This window comes from Brassica napus, chromosome C1 (genome assembly GCF_020379485.1).
Source record: "Brassica napus cultivar Da-Ae chromosome C1, Da-Ae, whole genome shotgun sequence".
In the NCBI taxonomy this organism is placed as follows: domain Eukaryota; kingdom Viridiplantae; phylum Streptophyta; class Magnoliopsida; order Brassicales; family Brassicaceae; genus Brassica; species Brassica napus.
Window position 1 is genome coordinate 35,159,475 of NC_063444.1, and position 17,986 is coordinate 35,177,460.

A 17,986-nucleotide genomic window follows, 5' to 3' on the forward strand; every position below is an offset into this window, starting at 1 on the left:
GAAAGATGGTGAAGTTGTTGCTCCAGCAAGTGAGAATTCTTTTGTTCCTCCTCCCTATGAACCCAAACTACCATTCCCTAGTAGATTCAAGAGGCAGCTGCTAGAGAAGTACAAAGCTCTATTTGAGAAGCAAATGAGTGAAGTTCAAGTCACAATGCCCATCATTGATGCTTTCATGTTGATTCCTCAATATAGCAAGTTCCTGAAAGATGTTGTAGCTGCAAGGAAGAAGGAGATGGAGGGCATGATGATTCTCACTCATGAGTGCAGTGCCATCATCCAGAGGCTTGTTGTTCCAAAGAAGCTAGAAGATCCAGGATGCTTCAAATTACCTTGTGCTCTTGGACCTATGGTATTTGATAGATGTCTCTGCGATTTGGGAGCTAGTGTCAGCTTGATGCCTTTATCTGTTGCTAAGAAGCTTGGTTTCACTTAGTACAAGAAGTGTAGACTGTCTCTGGTATTGGCTGATCGTACAGTGAAGTACCCTGTGGGTATCTTGGAGGACCTCCCCGTTATGGTTGGAAAATATGAGATCCCTACAGATTTTGTGGTGCTTGAGATGGGTGAGGAAGCTGCAGATCCTTTAATCCCTGGAAGGCCTTTCTTAGCTACAGCAGGAGCAATTATTAATGTGAAAGAGGGCAAGATTGATCTCCACTTGGGTAAAGAGCATGTTCTTCACTTTGACATCAAGGAGGTAATGAAGAAACCAATAGTTCAAGAGCAAGTTTTCTACATTGAAGAGGTGGACGCCCTTGCTGATGAGCTCCTTGAAGAGTTGTCACTAGAAGACCCTCTACAACATGCTTTGACGATAGAGAGAGAAGCTGAAGTGATTGAAAACCTGGAGAGTGCTGCCTATGGGATGATGATGGATTTACACAGAGGATTTGGTAGTAAGGATTTGTATGAGGAGCTACCACAAGTGGTTCATCAAGAAACCTCAGTCATTCAACAAGAGGATACCCAGCAAGACGACTGGAGCGAGCTTAAGGCGCCTAAAGTGGAGCTTAAACCTCTCCCCAATGGTGTAAGGTATGCGTTCCTTGGCCCTAAAGAAACTTACCCAGTCATTATGAGTAGTGAACTTACTGAAACTGAGCTATCTGAACTTTTGAAAACACTTAAAAGATTTAGAAAAGCAATAGGTTACTCTCTTGATGACATCAAAGGAATATCACCCTCTTTGTGTATGAATAGGATACATCTTGAGGATGAATCAATGACTTCTGTCGAGCATCAAAGAAGGTTAAATCCTACCTGAAGGATGTTGTAAAGAAAGAGATTCTTAAACTCTTAGATGCTGGTGTTATTTACCCTATTTCAGATTCTAAATCGGTATCTCCTGTGCATGTTGTACCAAAGAAGGGTGGTATAACTGTAATAAAAAATGACAAGGATGAATTGATACCAACAAGAACAATCACTGGTCATAGAATGTGTATTGATTACCGAAAACTGAACTCTGCATCGAGAAAAGATCATTTTCCACTTCCATTTATTGATCAGGTGCTTGAGAGACTTGCAAACCATCCATTCTATTGCTTTCTTGATGGATATTCAAGATTTTTCCAGATCCCCATACATCCCAATGATCAAGAGAAAACGACATTCACATGCCCTTATGGTACCTTCGCATATCGAAGAATGTCATTTGGTCTATGTAATGCTCCAGCCACCTTTCAAAGGTGCATGATGTCAATTTTCTCTGATCTAATTGAGGATGTTGTGGAGGTGTTTATGGATGATTTCTCTGTCTACGGTTCTTTGTTTTCTGCTTGTTTGTCAAACTTGTGCAGGGTCCTACAGAGATGTGAAGACACCAACCTTGTGCTGAATTGGGAGAAGTGTCACTTCATGGTTAAGGAAGGGATTGTGCTGGGACACAAGATTTCAGAGAAGGGGATTGAGGTGGATAAGGCCAAAATCGATGTTATGGTTGGTTTGCCCCCACCAAAGACAGTGAAAGACATCCGAAGTTTTCTTGGTTATGCTGGGTTCTACAGAAGATTCATCAAGGACTTCTCCATGATCACTAGACCATTGACCAGGCTGCTGTGCATGGAAGCCACTTTCAGCTTTGATGTGGAATGTCTACAAGCCTTCAAGAAGCTGAAAGGTGAACTCATCAGTGCTCCGATTGTCCAGCCACCTGAATGAGATCTCCCCTTTGAGATCATGTGTGATGCTAGTGACTATGCTGTGGGAGCTGTTTTGGGGCAGAAGAAAGATGGCAAGACCCATGTGATCTACTACGCGAGCCAAACCCCGAATGATGCTCAGATGAGATATGCCACAACAGAGAAGGAGATGTTAGCCATTGTCTTTGCCTTTGAAAAGTTCAGAAGCTACTTGGTGGGATCTAAAGTCATTGTGTACACAGATCATGCTGCGCTGAGACACCTTTTGGCAAAGAAAGATGCAAAACCCAGGCTCTTGAGATGGATTCTTTTGCTTCAAGAGTTTGATTTGGAGATCAAGGACAAGCCAGGAGTTGAGAATGGTGTAGCTGATCACTTGTCCAGGCTGAGAGTGGAGTGTGGCATTCCTATTGACGAAAGACTTCCTGAGGAACAGATCATGGCTATTGGAGCAGTGATGGCAGTTTGTGAGACTGGTGGGAAGCTTGAAGAAGTCAAGGCAACATACGAGAAAGAACCTTGGTATGCTGATTTGGTAAATTACCTAGCCACATGAAAAGAACCTTTGAATCTTGTGGGCTATGCCAAGAAGAAGTTCTACAGGGATGTGAAGAGATACTACTGGGATGAGCCCTACCTCTACATTCTCTGCAAGGATCAACTTTATAGGAGAGTGGTTGCTAATGAGGAGTTTGATGGGATCCTTACACAGTGTCATGGATCATCCTATGGAGGCCACTTTGCTACCTTCAAGACTGTTGCGAAGGTGCTACAAGCTGGATTCTGGTGGCCACATATGTTTAAGGATACACAGGACTTTGTTTCAAAGTGTGATTCATGCCAAAGGAGAGGGAACATCACAAAAAGGAATGAGATGCCTCAAAATCCAATCCTTAAAGTTGAAGTGTTTGATGTATGGGGTATAAACTTCATGGGGCCATTTCCATCATCTTTTGGTAACAATTACATCCTTGTAGCTGTTAACTATGTCTCCAAATGGGTGGAAGCTATTGCAAGTCCCACCAATGATGCTAGAGTTGTAACCAAGATGTTCAGGAGCACCATCTTTCCAAGGTTCGGGGTTCCAAGAGTTGTAATCAGTGATGGATGGTCTCATTTCATCAACAAACTGCTTGAGAGACTTCTCAAGAAGAACGGTGTTAAGCACAAGGTGGCAACTCCGTACCACCCTCAAACAAGTGGTCAAGTTGAGATTTCTAACAGAGAGATCAAGTCCATTTTGGAGAAGATTGTGGGGATTACAAGGAAGGATTGGTCAATTAAGCTTGATGATGCGCATTGGACTTATAGGACAGCTTACAAGAAACCACTGGGGACCACACCCTTCAACCTAGTGTACGGGAAAGCTTTCCATCTGCCAGTGGAGCTTGAGTACAAGGCACTATGGGCAGTAAAGTTGCTGAACTTTGACATCAAAAGTGCCAATGAGAAAAGACTTCTTCAGCTACATGAGCTTGATGAGAAAAGAATGGATGCTTTTGAAAACTCAAGGATCTACAAGGAGAAGACTAAAGCTTTCCATGACAAGAATATCATGAAGAGAGAGTTTAAAGAAGGAGATCAAGTTCTTCTCTACAACTCTAGGCTGAAGTTGTTTCCAGAAAATCTTAAGTCAAGGTGGTCCGGTCCTTTCAAGGTCAAAGAGGTTAGGCCATATGGGGCAATAGTTTTGTGGAGTACTGATGGGAGAGACTTCACAGTCAATGGACAAAGGGTTAAGCTTTACATGGCTACTGCACCAGAGGAAGATGGGGTTTCAACTCCACTTTCTGATCCTACCCCGGCCTAATCTAAAAGGAGGCAAAGTCAAGCTAGAGACTTAAAACAAGCTCACTTGGGAGGAAGTCCCATGTATATCCTCGTACATATTGCATTAGTATTTTCATTTTCATCATATTTTCTAAAAAAAAAAAAAAGGAGAATTGAAGTTGTGCGCAGGTGCTCGATTGATTCGGATTGATCAAAGAATCATGCGTGGGAGCGAGGACCTGGAGCGAGGATGAAAGGTCGCTCCATATGGGAGCGACGTCACCACAGCGACATCCCGAGGTCGCTCATGTTTTTGACGTTTGGGTGCGCGAAAACTAAACCGGGAGCGACGTCTTCGGAGCGACAAGGCCAAGTCGCTCGTGAATAAGACGACCCGAGAGCGACCTCTCGCAGCGACAAGGCCAAGTCGCTCGCGAATAAGACGACCCGAGAGCAACCTCTCGCAGCAACAAGGCCAAGTCGCTCGTGAATAAGACGACCCGGGAGCGACCTCCTAGAGCGAGCACATGAAGTCGCTCCAGCTGGGAGCGACGTCTTCAGAGCGACACCGCTAGGTCGCTCGCGAAGAAACGACCCGGGAGCGACGTCCCGCAGCGACACCCTCAAGTCGCTCCCGAGCCGGTCCAGGTAAATTTTCTTCGTTTTAAAACCGGTTTAATTAAAACAAACCAAACCCAAACGCCCCCAACCCTACCCAACACCCACGATTTCATCTTCCTCACCCTCTCCTCCTCTCATAAACTCTCATACTCTCTCAAACTCACTCACACCAAAAATAACCTAACTTTCTCAATCCTCAACCAAATCAACAAGTTCTTGTTGCTAAATCCAAACTTTCGCCCCTGTAGTCTATTCCTCACCATCCATTCACCATTTCCTTTCATCCAAAGCAAGGTATTGAGTTTTTAAATTCAAATTCGTAGGTTCATGAACCCTAGAATTTGAAAATCGAAATTTGGTCATTTTCTTGCTAGATTGTGGTAAAATAGACTAGGAAAAGCTTATCTATCAAGTTGGGTTGTTGAATCAATGGTGAAATTGAGTTTAATTTGAACTTTGGCAAAAATTAGGGTTCATGGATTTGGGGGTTTTCAAAATTGACCCAAATTGAGTGTACTAGTTGGTAAGTTAGTATGTTAAGGTGTTGAAAGGTTTGATTAAAGAATCCTCTCGTTCTAGAACCTCTTTGAATATTGAATTTTACTCTTGTCATTTTCTTTTGCAAAGTTCATCCACTTATCCATTTCCCAAGTTTGGAATTTTTCAGGTACCAATGGTTAAGAAAACTAAGGGAAAGTCGGATGCTGAGAAGCAAAAAGCGGAGAGACGAGAATCGGCATTGAGAGAGAAAGATTTATCCTCGGAACAGACAGGCTCGAGGACTTCTCGGCAGCAAATTTTGGCTGCAAAGAAGACAAAAGAGCAGGAGGGGAGGGCAGGAAAAAGTGTAGCAGTTGCCACAGACGAGGAGAGTGGCGATGAAAGTGCGGATGAGCAGGCTCCTACAAAGAGGGCAAAGATGTCAAAAGGGAAGGAGGTTGCCGTTGATAGAGACATGGCGAAAACTCCATCTGAGGAAGAGCTGTATCATCATTTGCTGAATGGGGTAACTTGGACTCCAACCAGATTCGCTGACCTTGATTTGTTGAAGGAGGTGGGTCTCGATTCTGATATTGAGGCAATGCTGGGGCACCTGAAGATGCCCAAACTCCTCACCATGGCCTACCCTGCCTACCGGGATGTCTCCTGTCAGTTCTTGTCTTCCCTTGAGGTCACTTACCATGACGCTCCGCACGTGAGGCAAGGATGGGGCAAAATAAAATTCAGGGTCAATGGGAGAGAGTACAACATGAACTTCAAAGACATTGGGAGAGTCATGGGTTTCCAAGACTTGGCAGACTACTCCCTTCCCAAGTGTGAAAACCTCCCCACTCAACTTTGGAAGTTAATCACTGGAAACAAGCACTCTACCGGGGCTGATAAGAACTCACATATCCGGCACCCGTCTGTACGCTACCTCCATAGGATGCTCGTCCATGCATTCTACCCACGGAAGCAAGCTGGTAATGTCACCGAGGAAGACATGCGACTGCTCTGCACGGCTATCCGCCCCTTCGCCCCACCTGGAACGTTACCCCTTCCAAGCAACGACATTTATGCTTCCTTCGGGATGGTCATCTTCTTCGTGAATCGTCTAGAGCACTACAGAGACTGGGTATGGTACACAACTGATTCGCAACCAAAGGTTGGGATAGGCGGGATGATCACACCACTGCTCCAATTTCTGAATGTTCCCTTGGGAAAGGACGCAGCAGGGCCTAAGTTCATCGATGGCACTTACTTTAGGATTGCCACCTATTTCAGTGGGATGTATGGGAAGGACTACGTCTACCACTACTACTTGCAGGGCAAGCCGGTCGAATTGGTTCTTCCAAACCAGAACCTGACGAGCTTAGAGAGACCTGGAGCTATCAGCTTCAACATATCCCAGGAAAACTATCTTGGAGAACACGGGTCTCTCGGTCCCATTGCTCCACCAAGGAAATGGAGTGTTCCGACGAGATATTACGAACCTCCTAGGGAAGCATCTGTACCCGTCTGTGGACCTCCGCACTACTACTTCAAGCCACATGATGGAGTTCTTCCTCCTGGTGCGCTTCGTGACGCTCATGAACATATTGGTCGACTTCAGAGATGGAACAAGGCACAAGACAGGACAATAGAAAAGCTGAAGGACAAGTGCAAGGCGCTGAGCAAGATGGTGAAGAAGCAACCAAAGACTTCAGCCAAGTTCATGAAGAAAGTGGCCGATGTCTTGACCAGAGGAGGCATAGCTGGATGTAGCTCAGCGGACTTCGCTTTCGCGAACACATCAGTACCCCAGCCCCCACCTCAGCCTACTGATCTTGGTTTCCCTCTCACTGATAGACAGCTCCAGCGAACATGGAGGAACCCACCCATTCAACCCTCCACCTCAGGCAACAAGTCTCCATCCCTAGCCTCTTCAGATAGTGAGACTGAGATTGACGAGGTTCAGAGCCAACAATGGTATGGAGACTACAACTCAGCACATGGGAGTTACTACACCACGTTCCCACCGGACGACGACGATGCTGGGGCCTCTGCCCCTACTCACTTTCCTTGAAGGTACTTCACTATTTCCCCTTGTATATACCATCTCATTTTTGCATATTTTCTTGTGGGTATCTCCCTCTACTTGACAACACAGAGACTGTGTAACTTAAGTTTGGGGGAGGTACCAAGTATTTGATCATGTTTGCTTTGATGAATTTTCATTGAGTCTTGCACACATACCTTTTTGCATTAAAAAAAAAATATAGATTGCATCACTTGCATTTTTAGGAGAGTCTAGAGCATATAGGTTGCATTCACTTGCATTGGGAGCAATGATTTAAGATGCCTTGTAAAGAACACTATCTCACACTCGAGTAGCTATTGCATCTCTCAAAAAGCCTTGTATGTTTCAAGCCTTGAAAACTCTTCCTGAATCTCATTAGTTGCTGAAACTCAATCTTTGAAGCCAACTACATCCTTATTTGAACTGAACGAACTTAATGCTTCTTGCTTATGGTCCCTTGTGTACTGAGTCATGGATATACACACTTGAGTTGTCACATCCTTTATGCCAATCTTTTTGACAAACTCGAGTGGTACATCACTCCCAAAACCCCTTCCTCCTTTTAAGCTTTCATTGTTTGATGAGTGAGGCCTTTTTCGGAAAGTCTTACATGTGCATAATGTTGAGAGTATCGGGAACGACAATGCTTGATCTTCATTCTTGCTAGATTAGGCACTCTATTGTCTAGCTATAGGTGGGGGTGAGTATTGTGATTATGATTTGGAAGCATGAAAAGTTTGAAGGAAAAGAATAGACTCTTTGTGTTTAAATGGATAATCTTATTGGAATTAGTAGATAAACATCTAGCTCGAGTTTATGAAAATTCTTGGCCCCCGAAAAAAAATAATAATAAAGAAAAAGAAAAAAAATATATATAGAAAAAGAAAAAAAAAGAGAGAGAAAAGGGGGCTAGTAAAGTTGTTAGGAGCTAAGATTGTTTTGAGGTTGAGGAAAATCCTTTATAGATTTCAAAGAAAAAGAGTTTTATGTGAAAGGTGTTCTTGGGTTCTTTTGGTGAGAGATGTGAGTTGGGTTTGACATTGGGAAGTGATTGTGTAACTTGAATGTTTGGGAAAAGGGTAGAACAATGGAGATTGAGCATTGTATGCATGAGTTGGTCCCTTTCTTAGATATATTATGTGCAATGTCAAGGCTACTTGTTTCGAGAGTAAACCACCTTAAAGATCATATATCTTGAACCTCTTGATTCACTTGAATAAAAAGCCTTCCCTTACCCAACCAAATGATTTGGACCAATTGACCATTTGCAAGAATTCACCTGATGTTTTATGCTTAATGAATGTGAGAGTTGGTTGATTTGAATGTGTGGATGCTTGATGATGAGTGTAAGGGCAAAATGAGTTGAGATAGGCCTAGAGAAGCTAGAGTGTAATGAGAGAGTGTGATCTTGTTGGGTTAGATGTTGAATTAAGTGCTAGTGGTGTTTCTTTTGGCTATGAGCTCCCACCTTCAACCCTCTCTCCCTATGAGTTCTAGAAAGTTCACTTGTGGACAAGTAAAAGAACAAGTTTGGGGGAGTTGATATCTTGCATATTTCCATTGTTTTATCCATTCACCCATGTGCATTTTGATCATATAGACTAGGATTTAGACATATTTAGGTTGCATTGTGCATACATGAGTCTTTATCAGGTATTGGAGTACCACGTGGAGTTCTTGGAGACAATTGAGTGCATTTGGAGCTAAAAGGAGGTGATAAAAGTGATCATTGGACGAGCAGTGCATGGGAGCGACCGCACCGGAGCGACACAGTGAAGTCGCTGTGACACCCCTTCAGAGCGACTTGACCAGAGCGACACCCCGATGTCGCTCGCGTAGAAACAACGAAAACGCGTCCGGAGCGACCAGTCGCAGTGACCCCTCTGGGTCGCTCCCGAAGCCTGGAGCGACCTTACCATAGCGACGCGGAGAAGTCGCTCGCGTCTTCATCCCCCGGAGCGACCAGTCGCAGCGACCTCTCCAGGTCGCTCCCGAAGAAACGACCCGGGAGCGACTTCTTGCAGCGACTACTGGAGGTCGCTCCCGACCTATTGTTTACCCGAATTCATTTCTACTCAAGGGCCTTTTGGTCATTTCATTATGCACGTTTTACACTTTCTAAACCTATGTTTAAGAATCCTTTGTAAGCCATTGGGAGGCAGATTATCTGGATCTTAAGAAAAACAACCAAAAAAACCTCTTGGAAAGTTCATCTCTTTGGATTCAATCGATTTTTTGTTATTGCAATCCTGTTGTTTTCATATCGATTCTCTGTATTCCTCTACATGATTAATCTGAAATCCAATATGAGTTTAAGAGGAATCATGGAGATTAGTGAGTAGTCACCTTTTGAATTCATGGGTTAGGGAGATTAAGGGTGATTAGGTTAGAACTAAGATGTTTTAGTGTAGATCATTCTTAATCCTTGCTAGTAGAGTATTCATAATGCTTCTTCTGAGTTAGCTACTCAAAAGTTGACCTTTAGGCATTTTCCACCCAAAAGGTGTTTGATGAAATGCCTGAGACAACTCTTCTAAGCTTTTAACATATTTTACCGAAGACATTTGTTGTTAGAAGTGCTAAGATAGCCTTTAGACTTGCTAGTAATGATTGCTTTCATATTGTTCAACCAAAGACATTTGTTGTTTGAAATGTGTTAGTAAATGAATATTCATCTAGATATAGAGTCTGTTTCGAATTGTGTCTAAGCTTAAGGTTGATAGTTTGATTGTTCGTTTTGCCATCCTTAGTTCAAAACTTGATCACCCGAGGTCTAATTCCTATGCCCATGAGTTCTCTTTTCCCTTAGTTAAGAAAGTCGTTTCATTTATCGTTTTTATTATTCTGCAACTGCATTAGCATTAATCGTTAGTTTAGAAAACCTTTTTAATCATCGGTTGCACTTAGATTAAGCAAGTACTTGCACTCTCAGTGCTTGAAATCCCTTAGAATTGGTTCGACAATCTTTTATACTACATCATTTGTTTTAAGAGCCTTGAAAACTCCTAAAATCAAGAAATAATATATAATGGTCATCCGTTTTTTTTCTTATCACTTATGTACTTATAAAATCAATATAATAGTTTATACTCTCATATATACAACATTGTATTCGTATATAAGGTATACATATTTAAAAATATAAAGCATTATATTCATATATAAAATATAAAGTTTAAAATATTTTAAAACATTCATAAAATAATTTATCCTGTCTTACAAAATCATTCGGTCAGTGTTTATAAATTATTTCTAAGCGTTTATAAATCATATATTTAAATTTTTTAAATTCATTTATAAAACATTATTCAAATTTATAAAATCATTTGTAAATTCTTATGAATCTTTTTGTGATTGTATATATGTACATTTATAAGGATTATAAATCATATAAAATGGTATTACACATCCTACTATATATTTAAAGAGAATTTAATTAGTGTATAAAGATTTAAAATATTTATAAAGGCTTGGAAAACATATATAAAATGTTCTATCCTGGCTTACAAAATCATTCTGTTGGCGTTTATAAATTATTTATAAGAATTTCTAAATCATTTTTAAAATTTTATACCTGTTTATAAAACTTATAAAATATTATAATTCATATGTAAATGCTTATGAATTTGCTTACAACTGTCAAAAAAATTATTTATAAGGGTTTTAAATCATATAAAATTGTATTACATATCCTACTATGTATTAAAAGAAAAGTAAAATAAGTGTTTTTTTTTTTCTTACATGTCATTCATAAAAGAAGTTTAAAACTAATTCTCTTACTTTTCTTGGTGGTCGGTATTATACTTTTATTTAATGATGAAGATCTAAATAGAAAACTGATCTAATTTGTGATAATTGCATATCACAATTTGCGATGATTGCGTATCTACATAAATATGTGATTATTGTAATATACACTAAAGAATATATATATATATATATATATATACTAGAGAGTGTCCGTGCTACGCGCAGAATTGTTGATAATTATTTTTCTTGAAAAAATATTTTTATTTTATTTTTATGTGTGACATTTTGCCATTTTAATGCTATTTTTACAATTAGGAATTGAATAAATTGGTCGTTTTGTAAAGCTGATATTATTAGATTTAAATCATATTTAAATAATAATATTTTTTAAAATAAGTCAAATGTAAATATAATTCAAACCGAAGAATGAATGGTTAATAATATAATATGATATATCAATATGGTTTTTTAGCCTATATTTTCTATTTTATGTCAATAAGTTTACTGAGTAAATTCACTATAGAATAAAATAAATATGTAATTTTTAAATAAAATAATAGAAAATAGTAAAAATAATAAAATAATAAAAATTTATGTTATCATTAGTTGTGAATAAATTAAATATTTAAAAAATAAATTTCTATTATTTTATGTATTTCTTTATTCATCTTGAATTTTAGTGAACAATAAAATAGATTATCAAACTTCGTATAAGAATATTTAGTGCGAAAAAATTAGATAGTCCACAATTATTTTATTTTATTGTTATTAAGAGTATGACTTTTTGGATAATGTAATTGTGTGGTCGTTTTTATTTGTTAAGAGCATTATTTAGTGTTTTAGCATGTTTTGTAATAGTAGGTGATATATTAATATATTTTGTGTTTTTTTTTCCAAGTAATGTGTTGTTGTGTGTATAGTACTTGTTAGTAGTGAATTAAGCATATAATGTTAAAGCATATTGAATTTCAATAACTTTGCATTTAGGCATTTGTCGATTTTAAGATTAATGGTTTCAACGTCAAAATTGTATTTTATTTTTTTTCATATTTTTGAACATTATAACTTTTAAGATGTTTTTTTCCTCTCCCCATATTTTGACCTTGAACCGTTACCATCTATGTTTTTTGTTTACCTTTCTAGTGTGCGGTGCTTCTCACCATCACCGGAAAAAGACTCACCTCCTGCTCTTGTTCTTCCTCGCCTTCTTCGTCGGTGAGATTATACGGAATTTGTTGTAAATCGACTTTAGGAGTTCACAGTTGTGTAGTTGTTTCTCACAATGTTGTAGGTTTTTTAGTCAATATTGGTTGCTCCTCTTCTTACTTAGATTTTACACTACAGAAAATATGGGTATTAATAGCAGAATATCATAGCGTTTTTTTCCAATTGTGCTATGGTTGACATACCTCATACTTTTAGATAGCGTTTGTGAAAATGCAAACGCTATGTTTCGTTGGTTCGATTTTAAGAGAAAATAATTGATTTTCCCTCTCACTCTTGATTCACTTTCTCTCTCACTTTATTTTATTTGCCTTTAAAAAATCCTAAATTTCCCCGTGCTCTAAACTTAAACCACAATCCCTAACTATAAAAAAAAACTTTAAACTCTAAAATTTTATCATCAAATCTTAAATATAAACTAAAAATTAATATTTTTAAAAGTTAATCTCAAATCTTAAATCAATATCCTAAACTTTTAACCCTCGTACTCAAACTTTTATTCTACGCTCCAAACTTAAAACTAATCTTAAATTAATCATATACTAAAAATATTAAAACTCTAATTTTTTATTGAACTTCAAATCTTAAATTTAATCACAAAGTCTTATCTTAAATCTAATCATAAAACACTATAATGTCAACCCTAAACTCACTAAATTTTACACCTTAAACTTAAAACTTCGTATTTAAACCACGCATCCAAAAATCTACTTAATATAAAAAATCTAAACTTTTAAACTTTATATCAAAATACAGTTTAATATAAAAATTATTAAAAGAAAACATTATATAACACTGAAAATAAATCAAAACAAAAATATCTCACTGGGTAATCATTTTCGTCCATTTTATCTGTCTTATTTTTCATTGGTTAGTATATTTTGGTGAGGATAAAAACTTTTAATCACCCACCGTTCATAAAATCTAATCCTACGGTGAGGATATCCAGATTTCTCTCTCAGTCTCAATCTCTCTCGAGCGGACGCTCTTCCAAAATCTCTAACTCTCCATCTCCATCTCCATCTCCATCTCCATCTCCATCTCTCTCAGTCTCCATCTCTCTTAATCGCCACCTCTCTCAATGTCAGTCTCACCGCGACCACAACCACCGAGAGAGGAAGAAGAAGAAATAGGCTGGTGGTGGTTTGTGGAACGTGACGGCGATTCGCGACGGTCTCAGTCGTCGCCTCGTTTCTGTCGTAACCTCGTCTCCGCCAGTTTCCTATCTCTGTCGTAATCTCTCTCTCTGTTTTGATACTGATTCATCGTTGATTGATTAGATGATATGGGTTTAGGGTTTGTGTCCTAAGTTATCCCCTTTTTCATTTTAAAGACTTTTTTTCTAACTCTCAAGAAATATAATAGAGTAAAGGTCTGAGATTCCTGAGCCTGCTCGTTGTATCAGTTTCGCTAGAGATGGTATGCAGAGGAAAGATTGGCTCTGTCTTGTTTCTGTCCATTGTGACTGTTGGTTGCTCACTGTTTCTTTCTGCTTTGGTGCTCGCCTTAACGTAACGAGAGGTATTCATTCTTATCTTTTACCATGGAAATGACCAAGTGGTTTGACACCAATGCAACTTACGTATCTTTCTTCATTATTTATTTTTATCCATTTAAATATCTGAAGCTTCACTCCCTTAAACTATCCATTGGTATCATGAACAGAGCATTACATATGCTTAATCGGCATCTTGAGCAAGACTTGTGATACATGGAAGATATGGAGATTAGTTGAAAAAGTGATGGTGAGCACTAACCATAACATTCCTCGTTCTATATGGGTGGCAGTGCTTCAAATAACAGAGTATCTGCTTGTGAGTGTTTCAATAGATAAGTCCTTTCACTTTTCGTTGTGTTCAAAGTTGATTCTTTTTTATTGTGTTGTTGTTGCAGGGAAGTGTGAAGACTGCACATCCTCAACTGTTATATGAGACCATGATATATAGGGGTTTGTTCAAGATGGAAGTATGCAAACATGTCCACGATATCTTATTATTATTATTTTTTTTTTGAGGCTTCTTTCTATATTTTGTAAATAAATATTGTGTCTTCACTGTATATAAAGAAAAATAAAATCTAACCTTTAATTTTATTCTGTAAATATCATTCTTTTATGATTGCTCAAATAAATTTGAAATTTCATAATAATAAAAAGATTATGTTTAGAGATTGAATGTGTGGTTTGAGGTTCAGATTTCATATTTGAGAATGTTGTCCAAAAAACTATTTAATATTTGAAACTAATTTTATAAAATATTAAACTTTGAATTTAAAATTAAGATTTAAAATTAAAATAATAAAATATTTTAGTTTTGAGGGTTGTGTTTAAAGTTTAGGGCTTCAACCCTAATCTCTAATCCTAAACTTTAAAACTTCAATTTTGTCATAATATAACTTTAATCTTAAATTTAATCATTTTAAAAATACAATCTAAACTATAAATTCTAAATCTCAAACACTAAATCGTAAATCTACACCCTAAATCTAATCCCTAAACCCTAAACCTAAATCTTGCATACAAAATTTTAAAACTCTAATCTTTTATTATTTAACTTTATATCTTAAATTTAATTTTAAAATCGGATATTAAATCTTAAATCTATACACATAACACTATATTCCAAACCTTAAATTTAATCTTTTCACAATTCACTCTCAAATCTTAAATTCCAAACTTCAAACACAATACTTGTAACACCCCCGAACCGTCCTAGGCATAGGTCAACCCACCGGCCAACAATCAAACAAGAACATGACCGACGGACGACCCACACCAAGGGTTGGAGATGAAAGGCTAACCGGCCAGCCAACAATCAAACAAGAACATGACTGACCGTCCAACCCAACACCATGGTCCGGAAGCGTTACGTGACGGGTTAGGGACGATCCGGCCAGAGTCACAAAATTTACTCCACGACCTCGACCAGTTCGTCCACTAACACGTCCGGCTGCGTCAAGGAACAAGGCTTTGCAACCTGTACCTAGAGTTAGCGTTTTCCGTTAGATCGAGGCCTAAGGCTTTTCAACCCGTACCATGACCTAATGTTGTGTTAGACCGGACTAGTCAAATATCAGAGTACTCATGTAGCGCATATAAAACAATTACTTTTATTGATTTAAGAAATATTCATACATTGAATAATTCAAGACTGGGCCCGGCCTAATGCCAAATCGAGTCAACATAACACAATTCACAATACCGTTTACAAAAGGCATGAAAATCTACACCGGCGGTCCTAACGTCCAGCACCATGCTATCCAATCATCCTTACCTAAAGCGACCTGCAAAAAGGACAACGGAGTTGGATGAGTAATCTAGTATTACTCAGTGAGCTGGTGGCCTCTACCCGCAACCTAGACTCTAACCCAGACAACCCAAAATAACAATCAATCTAGCCCTAGCATGCAATATAAGCTAAGGCTAAGCAAACCGTTACTAAGTTAGACTTGGCCTCCTGCCATAATCTAACTTCAAGTAACGGGAACCTGCATTTAAACAAGTCAACAACCAATCCCTAGTTAACCATATATACGCTTGAGTTCAGTACTCATGTAGTGTTAGACACTTAGACTATACAAGTATCATGAGCCGGTCGACCAACAATCAAACAAGAACATGATCGGCCAACCAATGATACCGCATAGCTTTAATATCCACCACCCTTCACAAGCAATCCCTCAAACACATACAGGCCAACGTCAGGCCTACACTAACAAATTACACACAAGCCTAATCCGGTACCTAAACCAGACTTAGGACTTAATGTCAGAACCTGCAAGCAAACAATCAACAACCAAACACAATCACAATAATAACAAGATAGTAACTACCAATGACTCGATCTTACTCGTAACACCGTATATCGGTGCTACATTAACTCGAGGGTTCCATAACCCTCTACGACACACTAACACAACACTCTAACCTGGGCCCTGGTGACTTCGTGTTCCTCCTCTCTATCGGCAATATCCTATCTCCCTACCACAAAGGCCAAAAGAAGGAACTTTCAACCGACCGCGGCCCACAGTCCTTCGGGTCACCGCGCGACAGCCCACAGTCCTTCGGGTCACTGCCACATTACACCGTCGTGTAATCACTCAGCCATAGGCCATGACCCCGTCTATCTGAGTCTTCCCGATCCAGCGAATAAGGGGTTTCCTTGAACCCGCTGAATACAAGGGCGAGGAAACACTAGTCCACCCTAAAACATGCCTAGCATGGGCGGGTTTCGCACCTGCTGTCGGCATAACACACACTCGACACAATTATCCCTATGAAAGACCTAAGGGACAAGACTCCAACCCAAAACTAAACAACTCAACCAGTTAGTCACTCCCTTACCAAGAGATGACTAACCTCAATCAACAAGATTAATTAAACGAGCAAGCATTTAATTAAATCTACTCAATCAAACCGTTACCCAGATAGTTCGGCCTCCTGCTACAACACTATCTTTAAAGATAACGGGAACCTGCACTCAATCATATCAACACGCAAGAATAGAAAACATGATGCATCCTAGTCCTAGTCAGGTTATTATCTCAGTCTTAATTCCATTTCATCTCAGCTAGCCCGTGCTAAACTGAGTCCGGTTTAATAAATAACCCCAAGGACTCTACCATGCAAGAATGTGAGCATTCTACTCTATATGAATACTCGATCTTCCCTAAGTTCCAAGTGGAACTCAAACAAAACCAACTCACAGTGTTCTAGGCGAGAGGTAGCTGGTTGATCGGAGAGGACTTGGCCAAAACCCAAGGGACGACTTGAATGGAGTGGACTGGACTGATCTCGACTTGGACTGATCTTGACTTGGAAAGAACCTCGGCTTCACCATGAAGAAACTGACAGGCCTCGACAAACTGATCTTGACTCGGACATAACCTCCTTTAGCTTCTGGACAGTTCTTCGGACTTCCCGGCGGAGTATCGAGCAGAACTTCGACTGATATGAACCCGTAGAACTGAACTAACTCCGGACAGCATCTCCACTTGATCATAAAAGGAACTGAGTGGCCTGGACGAATTCAGTTGGACAGAACCGTCCCTCTGCGCTGACTCGAAATCAGTAGAGAACTGACCTCGAAAACTCTCTAAAATTCTCGAAATAGCTCGGAATCACTTCCTTTCTTTTTCTACTTCTCTCTCACGTTTTTAACTTGGTTTGGACAGGTCTGGATGTGAAGAAATGAGCTGGGGTCGTGGGGTATTTATAGGAGACACCAGCCAATCAGCTTCAGGTTGGTGGCAGCCCGTGTGTCGCTTCGCATGGCTCCGGACGCATGCGCGGCGGCACCTCGTGCTCCACATGTCAGGCTGCATGTCCAGGACACATGCAGGACGCCACCACTCCTCCCACATGTCAGGATGCATGCCTGGAGTGCATGCAAGAAGCCACACCAGTACACACATGTCGATCAGCATGCTTCGGTTGCATGCGCGGAGACACCTCGTGCTTGGTCGATCCACCTCGTGCTTCTACATGTCAGGCTGCATGTACAGCTTCCATGCACGGCGACACCTCGAGCTTCTGGAGACACTCAGCTTGTTAGATGCTTGACACCACGTTCTGAACCCATGCATCGAGCCACCTCGGGCTTCTCGGTCGGTTTACGCGATTTTTTACCCTTCCGGCAAATTTCTGACCCGTGATCAATCCCGAATATTTTTCCGCTCCCGTTCTGATGCTCTAAATATTTTTAATAGACTCCAGATGAATTCTGATATCCTGTAAAAATATTTCCCGAGCCTCCGGCTTCCTCGAAGAATTCCATAATACCGAAATTAGGGTTTTCGCCCAATTTCAGGTTTTCCCGTCGTGCTTCGATCCCGTCGTGCTTAATTCCCGTCCTACTTCCAACTTATGATGTCTCCAGAATAATATTTTACTGATATGAAGATTTTCCGAGAAAACTTCGTGATGAAGAAACGTCGGTCT

The 17,986-nt window shown here is 39.7% G+C and overlaps 1 protein-coding gene across 2 annotated transcripts; it reads left to right on the plus strand.

Moving 5' to 3' along the window:
- The first annotated feature begins 12,959 nt into the window (after positions 1-12,959).
- Positions 12,960-14,140, plus strand: LOC106434987. Of its 2 annotated transcripts, none has more exons than XM_013875845.3 (4): positions 12,960-13,281; positions 13,454-13,569; positions 13,714-13,862; positions 13,942-14,140. In XM_013875845.3, exons 1-4 carry the CDS (start codon positions 13,130-13,132, stop codon positions 14,059-14,061), a joined length of 537 nt encoding a protein of 178 aa, XP_013731299.1. In that variant the 5' UTR covers positions 12,960-13,129; the 3' UTR covers positions 14,062-14,140. The 2 variants fall into 2 exon arrangements, with proteins under 2 accessions (XP_013731299.1, XP_013731300.1); XM_013875846.3 differs by having other exon boundaries at positions 12,966-13,281; positions 13,714-13,793.
- Positions 14,141-17,986: the final 3,846 nt, after the last annotated feature.

Excerpts from the sequence above, each read along its gene's own strand:
- LOC106434987 (XM_013875845.3), top strand. The coding sequence starts at position 13,130 with ATGTCAGTCTCACCGCGACCACAACCACCGAGAGAGGAAGAAGAAGAA. Across the intron at positions 13,282-13,453 it reads GCCAGTTTCCTATCTCTGTC|TTTCGCTAGAGATGGTATGC; the intron begins GTAATCTCTCTC and ends TCGTTGTATCAG. Across the intron at positions 13,863-13,941 it reads AAATAACAGAGTATCTGCTT|GGAAGTGTGAAGACTGCACA; the intron begins GTGAGTGTTTCA and ends TTGTTGTTGCAG.